General features: G+C 40.3%; 1 protein-coding gene across 1 annotated transcript; it reads right to left on the bottom strand.

The window, feature by feature from the left end:
• Positions 1-1,829: 1,829 nt before the first annotated feature.
• On the bottom strand, positions 1,830-10,491 carry gnb3b (guanine nucleotide binding protein (G protein), beta polypeptide 3b). The gene is made up of 9 exons (XM_005745167.1): positions 10,301-10,491; positions 7,982-8,095; positions 6,865-7,010; positions 6,203-6,266; positions 5,233-5,389; positions 5,058-5,124; positions 3,639-3,840; positions 3,264-3,480; positions 1,830-2,219 (listed from the first exon to the last, which is right to left on the bottom strand). The coding sequence occupies exons 2-9, from the start codon at positions 8,048-8,050 to the stop codon at positions 2,113-2,115; spliced, it is 1,029 nt and encodes a 342-aa protein (XP_005745224.1). The 5' UTR covers positions 8,051-8,095; positions 10,301-10,491; the 3' UTR covers positions 1,830-2,112.

Below are 10,491 nucleotides of genomic sequence, written 5' to 3'. Positions count from 1 at the left end.
TATATATATTTATTTATTTAGCTTCTCTTCATTGATTTTCTGAAAAAGAATGGAGGTTTTCTGGAACAACTTCAATGACGCCCAAAGTGCATAGAGAAGAACAAGGGTCTGAAGCTCCAGCAACACTTATAGTATAAAGAACAGCTTTATTATTTGACCAAGGCTGTTTCGGCCCGTGGCCTTCATCATGGTCATCCATCCATCAGGTCGTTGTCTTCATTGGTTGACTGTACATTTTAGGATTTACTTTAAAGTTTTAGTTTTTCCTTTTAGGATCCTTGTTAGGTTTATATTGTTGATTGTCATTTATGCTTAGAAATATTTAACCATATATGCTTAGAGGTGTATAATCGATTGTGTAGTGATAGGATGTGTGATCCTTTATAGTCTGCAAAGGCTTTGTGTGCATTCCAGAGTGTTCTGGCATTCACAAGCAACTGGGGTCAAGCGAAGGGACGGCGTTTGTTCACTTCTCTCCTGTGCACGAGAAACATAAAGAACTTTGCCTACTCGTGTCTTGCTTTGCTGTGTAATTACATTGTCCTTAACGTTCCAGCGAATAGGTTTATGCTACAAACCTATTAGTCCTACATGGTCAAACTCCCTCAGTATGTCTGTCACTGTGAGGAACCTCATTGAGCTTACAGGTCATCAGGTCAAAAGTCGCCGTTGGCTTCACTGTCAAAGTTGAGAAATTGTCTTTGTGCTGTAGAGACTCCACTGACTTTTTTACAAGCTTGTAATTAATTTGATGTTTTATGTTGTATTTTATTATGTTTTATGTTATGAATCTACTTGTGTTTTTCTTGTGTTTTTGTGAAGCACTTTGCAGTTTTTATCAGTGTTCTGTTTAAATCAGTGTTACATACTTTTACTTATTTTCTGATTCCAGTACATGTGATGCAGAACATCAGCACTTTGTCTGGAGACAATTCAAACCTCCTCGTTCACTGTAGAGCTTCATTTCTGCACCAGCATCTCTGTGTCTACCCTGCTGCTGTTTGCAGGTATGACTCACATTACTGAGGTGTGCTGACCTCTAATGAGATTCCCCTCCAGGCATTTTTGCCCTCTGATGACGAGAGCAACAGCTGCAGGGACCAGTCTAGATTCTGGAGGACTGTATGTGCATGTTAATGTAAGAAATTAAAACTAACCCTCATAACTAAAGGTCAGACCTTGTCATTGAAACACAAAGACTCTGACACAGTCTTAATGCAGAATTCTATGTTTATTAGAAAGATTTCCAACAAAAATCTTGTATTTTTTTGTACAGAGGAACTGCTCAAGTTTAAAAGTACAACAAAATGCAGCTGAAGCCAGAGGAGTAAAGAAAGCTTACAGGAGTGTTTTACAGCCACTCTCACAGCCAGGTTCCACCTTCAAACCATCATCCACGAGTCCATCAGTGTTTTTTTTACCTGTGAAGTGGGGAAAGCAGCCATCTTGGATCAAAGTCAGCTGGTGGTAATATGGGACCCGAGAAAGCAGCTCAACCATACAAATACACACTCAGAATATGTGCAGCCAAAAAAGCAAACAGATCAGATACAACAAAGAGACTCTGTACATAGACTTTTCTAATGTGTTAATCTATAAAATATAAATAAATATACATGTCAGTCTTTTTCTTCTAGATGATTGCAGTGCTCTTTTAAAAGGTCAAAGACCTCGAAGACAATAAAAATAAATCTGTAGCTCTATCTTCATATTTTCATTATTTACTGTTCTTTATTCAGTTATTTTCAGAAAATCTAGAGATTTTTTATCATTTTCAATAAGAGCTTATTTTCCGCTCCGTTTTGATTAATAATCTATTTTTTTTAAGATTTACTTTTTTCAGCAAATAAATCCACAGTAAAGCTTTCTTGTACATGCAGTGGGATGCATCGTGCATTGTTTAACTGATGCCATATGCACAATATGACTCATTCGCAACCTTTTAAAATTTGCATACATGTATGAGGAAGAAGCAGAGCGGGAAAAAGAAAGAGAGGAAGGTCAAATATCTGCACCAAATCTCCAGCCTCACTTCTCTGCCACTATTTTCCTCTCCTCTCGTCCTGCTCCGTTTCTTCTTCGTCTCCTGGTGTTATTCTCTGCAGGGACGCCTCAGTTCCACAGTTTGAGGAAGCTGTCCCAGGATCCTGTGCAGACGCCCATACCGTCATCAGGGACGCCGGTGCAGCTCACCCTGTTGTCATGACCGGAGAGCACGCCTGGTGTTGTACAACAAGATAAAAGACATGAAAGAGTGCAGAAGTAAGAGGTCATGGTTGTAAGCAATGGAGATGAGTGAATAAAAGTAATTATGACAGAGAAATTAAAAGGAGAGTAAAGAAAAGGAAAAAAAGATGCTCAGAAGGCAAAAGATGAGTCAATGAAAAACAAAAAGAGTGGAAAGTACAAACAGAGGAGAAAGTGTGGAACAAAAATAAGACATCACAAGAACAAAGTATATGAGGAAAGCAAAGAAGAGCAAATGGAACAAAAAACTTAAAAAGGCCAAAAAAATCAGGGAGGGGAAAAAATCATATGAAAGTGACGAAAGAAAAATATAGAAAGAAAAAGAAGAAATTCAAGGAGAGGACATGGAAAAGAAAAGAGTGGGAAGCAGACAAGAAAAGAGGGGAAGTAAAGGAAAAAGATGAGTGAGTGAAGCACATACAGGAAGGAGAATTAAAGACGAGAAGAAAGAACATTGGGGAAAAAAGGGAATAACATGAAGTGACCGTAGAAAGTAGAGTGGAGTGTAAGCAAACAACAAAATGGAACAACATGTAAGGACAACACCAAAAATAGAAAAATAGAAAAAGAACGGCAGAGAAGAAAGGGGACAAGGAGAAAGAGCAAAGGGAAAATGGTGGAAATGATTAATTAAAGGAAAGGAAAAGAAAAAAGAGGGGAAAACAGCATGGGGAAGAGAGGAAGCAAGGGAAGGAAAAAAATGACGGCAAGGAAAGAGAGTAAATGAAAAAATTTAGGAGACGAATTGGAAACAGCAAAGGAAATAAATGTATTTTCTTTTTTAAGAAATAAAATATTCATTTTTGAAAAAAAATTAATGAACTGTTCCGTTGGAAGCAGAGAGATCATAAAAATAGTGCATCAGCACCATCTACAGGTGACATGTGGAAGAGCACCAACGTTAATGAAAACTTCACTCCCTATGCTCCCTTTTAAAAGTCTATAAATTAAGATATCCATCCATCCATAAGATATACATATTTAAATTTAAGTAATTTTGAATAAACTCTGCTCACCGACTTTCTCTCCCTTCAGTGAGTCCCAGATGTGGCAGTTGAAGTCATCGTAACCTGCAAAGATAAGGCGGCCTGAGCTGGAGAGAGCCAGAGATGTGACCCCGGCGTTCAGGCTGGCGTCCTGGTAGCAAATCACCTCCTGGTCGGAGCGCAGGTCGTACATCTTGCATTGGCAGTCATCGGAGCCTGTGATGATGGCATTACCACTTTGGAAGAACTACAAGTGGGACGAGAAGAAGCATTTGAGTTTTAAACCAAGAGGAAATAGTTTTGCTAAGGCAGCCTTCAGACCACAACTGTCCCCCTATAGAGTAGAAATAGTGTGATTTGTGTGTGTGTGTGTGTGTGTGTTGTGAGTTTCTGGGATATCCTCACAGAAATGGCATTAATGTCGCTGGTGTGTCCGGAGAAAGTCTGCTTGCAGGCGCCTTCCCTCAGATCCCACAGCTTGGCCAGAGAGTCACAGGCTCCAGAGATGAAGGTGTTCATGTCGGGGGAGAGAGCCAGCGACATGCAGTCCCCAATGTGGTTGGTGAAGATGACCTTCTGCTTGCCGGTCTCCAGGTCCCACAGACAGCTGAAGATGAGAGGAAGAAGACAGAGACACAAATCAGGGGTTTTTAGACCAGACGGCGTTCTGATTAACTGTCTCAGGTCTTTTTAGCTTACCTCAAATCTAATTTCTTGATGACAGCTCTAAGTTTGTTTGCATCTTTGTTAATATGAATTAACAAATAACATTAATTTATTTGTTAATTCATATTTTCAAGCAATGATCTGAGATTAATGTTATCTCCATCTTAACTGTTTAGAGACATCTGCCTGATGAAATACACGACATGCACACAGGTAGCTACGGTAGCCGAGCCCTGTAGGACACCGTGTGCACATGTCCATTTTTCTCTGAACCATACAACATGTTCAATAAACACACTGAGAGAGTTTCATGGGATCATAATGAAGTGACAACTACAGTCCTTTTCTTATAGACTTTTATAAAATATGACTTATTTTTAATTTAATTTAACTTAATTTAATTTATATAGCACCAAATCACAACAGTCACCTCGAGGTGCTTTGTAGCGTAAGGCAAAGACCCTACAATAATGCAGAGAAAGCCCAAAAAAATTAGACAACACCCTCTGTACAAACACTTGGCAACAGTGTGAAGGAAAAACAGGACAAAACCAGGCTACGTGAGGGCCAGCAATTTGCAGCGACTGGCTCCGCCCCCCACTGGTCATTAGAAAGAGTGCAGGTTTAAGGCACTTCCCCTTTACATTTTAGAAATATTGCCTATAGTATGTGGTAATATGAAGAAACCATAGAGCACATGATTGGTGAACAAGTGTCATGTTTTTTTTAATACCTTCAGGCTAATGGAGGAATGCACAGCCTTAATACTGATTTAAAAGCTGCTCTTTTTCCCTTGTTTAGTTTTAGTATTTATTTATTGTCATTGTCAAGAACAATGAAATTGCGTTTGGGGCTTCCATACAACCCCAAAAAAAAGAAAATAATAAATACCCCTTAAAACCCAAGTGTACATATTTAACCCAGTGTGACTCCAATGCAATAGACAACCCTTAGCAATAACATGAGAACATGACAAGTAATGTTGGTAGAAATTCAGACAAAGACCTGAGAAACATGACAAAGTACAACAATGCAACCCATTCAATATTATTGTACTGTGAGATATGATATCAGATATGATAGTTATGTTCACTACTGTAGGTGGGTTGATAGAAATGACTGACATCAAACACTAAGAAACACAAACTTTAAACTCACCAGGTGGTGTCACCGGAGGCTGTCAGGATCTCAGTATCGCTAAGGAAACGGCAGCAAGACAGGTAACCTGGGCGAGAGAGAGTTTTGCGAGCGTCTCAGGTTGGCTGTGCATGCATTCATTGGTTTTGATGCTGTGAAGTAAGTTGAAGGCATTTAAAGGAAGCTCCCTCCTCACCTGTGTGTGCGTCCAGCTCTCTGAGGGTTTTGGGGCTGGCCGCCTTGATGTTGTAAACTGTGCAGATGTTGTCCAGACCACCGCTGGCCACCAGGTTACCAGAAGGGGCGAAGGCGACACTCATCACCCAAGCAGACTTCAGTGGAACAGCAACCAACTGGGAAGAGGGAATTCAGTTTAAACAACCAGGAGGTTGCAGCTCTGCGGTTTAACAAGCATGGACAGCGTTTGAAGGCTGGAGAGACGATGTTCCTGTTGGCTGTCTGTGCTTCCACTCAGGCCTAAAGGCCTGCGAGGAACCACTGCAACAGCAACAACAAGCTTATCGTGACACTATTCATCTTTGTTTACTGCTTTAGAAATAGGTTCACTGAGTCACCGCAGGAAAGCAGATGAACAGTCAAAGTAGAGTCAAAACACACAAAATGCTAAATGTAAATGAAGAGATTTTCACAAATGTTTGTGAAGATTCATCACAACAGACCAGTTGTTTCTGGACTCCTGTAAAGCACTGACCCTCAAACAGGGGTGCTTTGAAGGGTGCTCAGAAATGAATTCAAACTCTGAAGCTTGCTCATCCATTGGCTAATTAGCTCACTGCTGAAATCTGCTCACTGGGTAATCTAATTATGTTGGGATGTACTAAATAAATACTGAGCTCCAAGCTCAGATTGAACATTTTCTCCTTGTTCTTCTCTTCTTTTGTTTTTAACACTTGTTCTCAGTTTCTGTTATTATCCATTTGTGTTAGTCATTGTTGATACGTCTAAAAGAACATGAACTAAAAACTACTAACTTACTAAATGAAATTAGCAGTTGATGACTGATTGTTTCATAGAGTAAATATGCAGTTTTTGTCTTATTTTGCAGGTTGTGTATGGTTCGTTTTACTTGGTCTATTATATATTGCACTCCACAAATAACATGCCTGCACATTCAGATTAACTATGACATATCCATGCAGTCCTACCTTGTTCCCTGTGAAACAGTCCCAGATGAGCAGCTTTCCATCCTGTGATGCACTGACCATCTGCCTGTGACAGAAAGGAAGTGTCACTGTGTTTGAAGAGCACTTCAATCTTCATTAAATTAAAGATTTCAAAAACATCTCAGTGAGATAATGTCTCACTAATGATGAATATTTCTGTGGCTGTTAGAAAAGCCATGTCGTGTAGCAGTAACTATCGTGCCTTTTTAATTCACATGGATTGAATGTATGCTGGAGATTATCTCGTTTCTGCATCTAAAGTTTGTTCACATGCGAAATAGTTTGGCTGTTATCACAACTAATGTTTGCATCCTGCAAATTCTGATGTCAAAGTTACAAACATATTAAAAACACACATTAATATGGATAAAAATCAGCAGTTTATAATCTTCAAGACACACATTCATTTTCATTACAGCACATACAAATAAATCAGGTAATTTCAGTATTTCTTTAATATTACAGGTGTTTTCTTCAAACTGTCAAACAGGCGATGTTATATTTACATATTACGTTTTTTAAGCATTAAATAGAGGTTTTTAAAAAGTAAAGGGGTGAAACGAGTATTCATATACAACCTATTGTTGAATTTGATTACAGAGCTGCTCTTTTCTTACACAAACGTGCCACCCTTTCATCCTCACCTGGAGTCAGCTGACCAGTGCATGGCATAGATTTTAGCCAGGTGACCCTTGAGTGTCTTCCTGAGCTTCAGCTGGACCCGACCCACTGAGGCCACCCCTGATGCTGCTGCAGACATGCTGCCGTCATTCACAGCTTTGCGGGCCGCCTATTGGTCACACAGAGAATTACAGGTTTGGAAAAAGGAAAAACTCTGTGTAGTCGGTGTTTTTCCTCACTCCTTTCCTCTGCGATGGCATCACAGCAATTCTAGCATTAGGAAAAAGGAAGGAGGTCCACTAAGTCCTCCACTAAGGCTAATTAACCTCCACAAATTATAAAGGAAAGACTAAGAGTAAGTAAGATCTGCAATCAAAAGAAACCTCTTCACAAGGGTAATATACGCACCATGGGTCCATCCTCTATAATTATTAGTTTTTACCTGTCTAGTGAAACATGTTTAAATAAATATGATTATTAAGGCAAACAGAAAGTGCAGCTGTTATTTTATTTTCATGTTACCCCCATCCTGAACATTTTCCTGTTGTTTTGAACTTACAGTGACTCAGACAGACAGATATGTATGTATATACACATGTGTCTATGTGCTAACAGACCTCTCTGCATTGAATCATATCTGTTATTAACCTCTGTCTCTCTCCCACAGCATGTCTTTATCCTGTCTTCCTTCTCTCACCCCAACCGGTTGCAGCAGATAGCCCCGCCCCTCCCTGAGCCTGGTTCTGCTGGAGGTTTCTTCCTGTTAAAAGGGAGTTTTTCCTTCCCACTGTTGCCAAAGTGCTGCTCATAGGGGGTCATATGATTGTTGGGTTTTTCTCTGTATCTATTATTGTACGATCTACTGTACAATATAAAGCGCCTTGAGGCGACTGCTGTTGTGATTTGGTGCTATATAAATAAAACTGAATTGAATTGAATATCAAAAGATTACATGCATATCTGTCACGTGACGGATGGAGAAAGACTGATTACTTGAGGTTAGTGTTAAATAAATACAATAACATTAATATCCACGCTAGATAATATGAAAAATATGGTGTCACGGGGGTGAAATCAGGATTGTTTTTATGGTGTTGAAGATAAAAACACCTGGAACTTCCTCCCACAGGAAACGCTCACCTCAATCTGTGCACGGAGGCCATCACACTCCTTTTTCAGTGCATCCATTTCAGCCTTCTCAGCTGCCATGGCGAGAGTTGTTTGTTGATGTTACTGATGAAAAACCAAACGACACTGAGAGGAATAGGAAATGGGGAAAAACGCAAAAAAATATTATTATTTACTTGGAAAATATTCTGAAGTCCACATGTGGACTAGACATATTTGCACAGACAGCAATGTTTGGATGTTTGTTGCAGCTCATTGTGAAAGATGTTAATGCTGTTAGTGGAATGACTCCCAGCCAAACGTATCCTCACGTTTGACCCTGCTGTGAAATAAAGTAGGTACCACTCAGTGACCCTGATTCCTGAACTGGAACGCTTCGATTCTTGTTGCACCACCAAGTCTACAGAAACAATTAGACACTCAGGTGTCAGCTGTCCCTGAACAAAGAGAGGAAGGGAACCGTTTAGAAGTATTAAAGAAGACGGGGAAACATTCTGCAAGGCACAGAATCAACAATGGGTAAAAGAGGACAAGAGGAATGAAGGATAGATGTGTAGGACTTAGGAAAGAAGGAAGCAATTACATTACTCTAAAGGTCTAAAGGGCACTTAGTACATTTATTTTTGTGTGATTTAGAGGATAAAATACACGTCTTTAGTTTTTACTAACTGACTCCTTTTATTCTTTACGGTTTTAAAGAGTTGGATCAGTGTTGAATCTTCCTTGTAAGGAATTTATGGTTGCCTTAACTTCAGTGTCCATTTTGACCTCACCAACACCCTTCCAGTGTAAAACTTTAAACCCTCAGGTTACATCATGTTACATCACATCACCTACATCAAGGTCAAACAGCTAAAAGTTAACGGTCAGAAGCTGAAAAAACAAACAACAATAAAAGAAAAGCTGTTATTTCCAATCAGTGTCATCGTTTTTCTTGGTTTGTTCTTTTACTTTGAAACTTAGTGTTTACAATAAGTGTTCGGCTAATACTCTGTAACAGGATGCTGATGACTGACTAACTGAACACCGATTAACTGTGTGCACGTTTCTGCACATCATCAAACTATCGAGCTAAAAGCCTGAACCCCCATGAGTGAGGTAAAAATTACTGCTAATGCAAAACACAGAGATTCCAGTGAGGAATATTAAAACTTCCAGAGTTGTGCTAGAGTTTTAACCTTGCCTGACTTGTTAGTCACAAACCATGAGTAGAGCTTGCACAGTAGTCACACAGGAACATGCAGGAGCTTTTACAGAAGCATGAGACATGATTAAGAATAAACGTCCACTGATTAGCACAAGTGAACGGTTGCATCAGTCTATGTGCAGGTAGCAGCTGCACATACACTATGGAAGGTCGAGGATATGGTGGGGGCAGAGGTGAGGGGAGTTTGGGATGGGTTTCTACAGGACTTTAAATCCCTGCAGGACAGCTTAAGAGAAGCTTTAGCGGTCAAATCTCCTGTCATCTGATTGCTGACTGCTCTTTACCCTGAGATCAGAGTGAGAGGGAGGGACTGCGGCGTGGACAATAGAAGAAATGGAGCTTCTGTTAGAGTCAAGACCAAAAACTGCTCCTCCTCTACTGTCCTGTTTACTCATTTGAGGTGCACTTATTGTTCAACATGTGAATGAAACACATGCGGCCATTTTCCAGAGCTTAAAGCCAGTGAAAATCTGAAACCTTATTACACCACTCTCCACCACCATAAGGACATTTTAACACCACAACCTCCTGTCAGTGTGTTATTCTTGCACGCACACTTTAATGTGCGGACTGGAGGAGTCATGAGTTGACTCATTACACTCATGGATTGAGCCATCTGATTAGCAGACCACCTGCTACCACCAAAGATATCCACAAACAAAGTGAGCTGGATGAGGTTTAGCTCTTTGTGACCGACCAGGCTGCAGCTTACTGCTGCTCCACCTGAAGCTCCAATCCTCTTTGGCAGAGTTGCTACAATCCAAAGATCACCTTTAGAGGGTTTAAGGATGCAGTGACAAGTTATTCTGTTGTTTGAAAGAAATTGATGACTTAACTCAAGTTGCACTGGTCAAATATCCTGAATTTGATCAAATCATGTGTCAGAAAATACAGAAAATCCCCAAAGTTGCTGATCACTTTTTGCTTTGGTGGCACAGCACTGCAAAAGTTCACTTCCTGTTCTTCCAAATAATAAAAAGCCGAACTCCACTTTTCTTCTTCAAACGGTGACATAGAAAGATGATGAGTCCCCACAGCTGACTCAAAGCAGCTCTAACTGTTCCCCAGCAGCATTCCTTAACTTTAAACTGTCACAAAGAAGCACCAGAAATGCTGAAACTCACCTTTTCTCTTTTTCTGCACCTGTGCAGCTCCCGATCGCAGACACCTGTGTTCCCCCTTTGAGCCGTTTCAGCTTCCACCGGCTGACTGCTAGTGGCTGTACTAGTGAAAAAGTCTGAGCCTTCCTCCACGGTGACGAACAGATGAGGATTGGAGGGGATGAAGGAGATAAGTGATGAAGGGATAAGGCTCA

Source organism: Pundamilia nyererei, unplaced genomic scaffold (genome assembly GCF_000239375.1).
Source record: "Pundamilia nyererei isolate P.nyererei 1_Seehausen unplaced genomic scaffold, PunNye1.0 scaffold00155, whole genome shotgun sequence".
Lineage (NCBI taxonomy): Eukaryota > Metazoa > Chordata > Actinopteri > Cichliformes > Cichlidae > Pundamilia > Pundamilia nyererei.
The sequence above is the reverse complement of the archived record's forward strand: the minus strand, read 5'-3'. Positions and strand labels throughout refer to the sequence as shown.

Coding starts and splice junctions, on each gene's coding strand:
- gnb3b (XM_005745167.1), bottom strand. CDS start 8,050: ATGGCAGCTGAGAAGGCTGAAATGGATGCACTGAAAAAGGAGTGTGAT. Junction 6,267..6,864: donor CACTGGTCAGCTGACTCCAG/GTGAGGATGAAA, acceptor TTTCTGTCACAG/GCAGATGGTCAGTGCATCAC. Junction 2,220..3,263: donor ACTGAAGGGAGAGAAAGTCG/GTGAGCAGAGTT, acceptor GTACAACACCAG/GCGTGCTCTCCGGTCATGAC.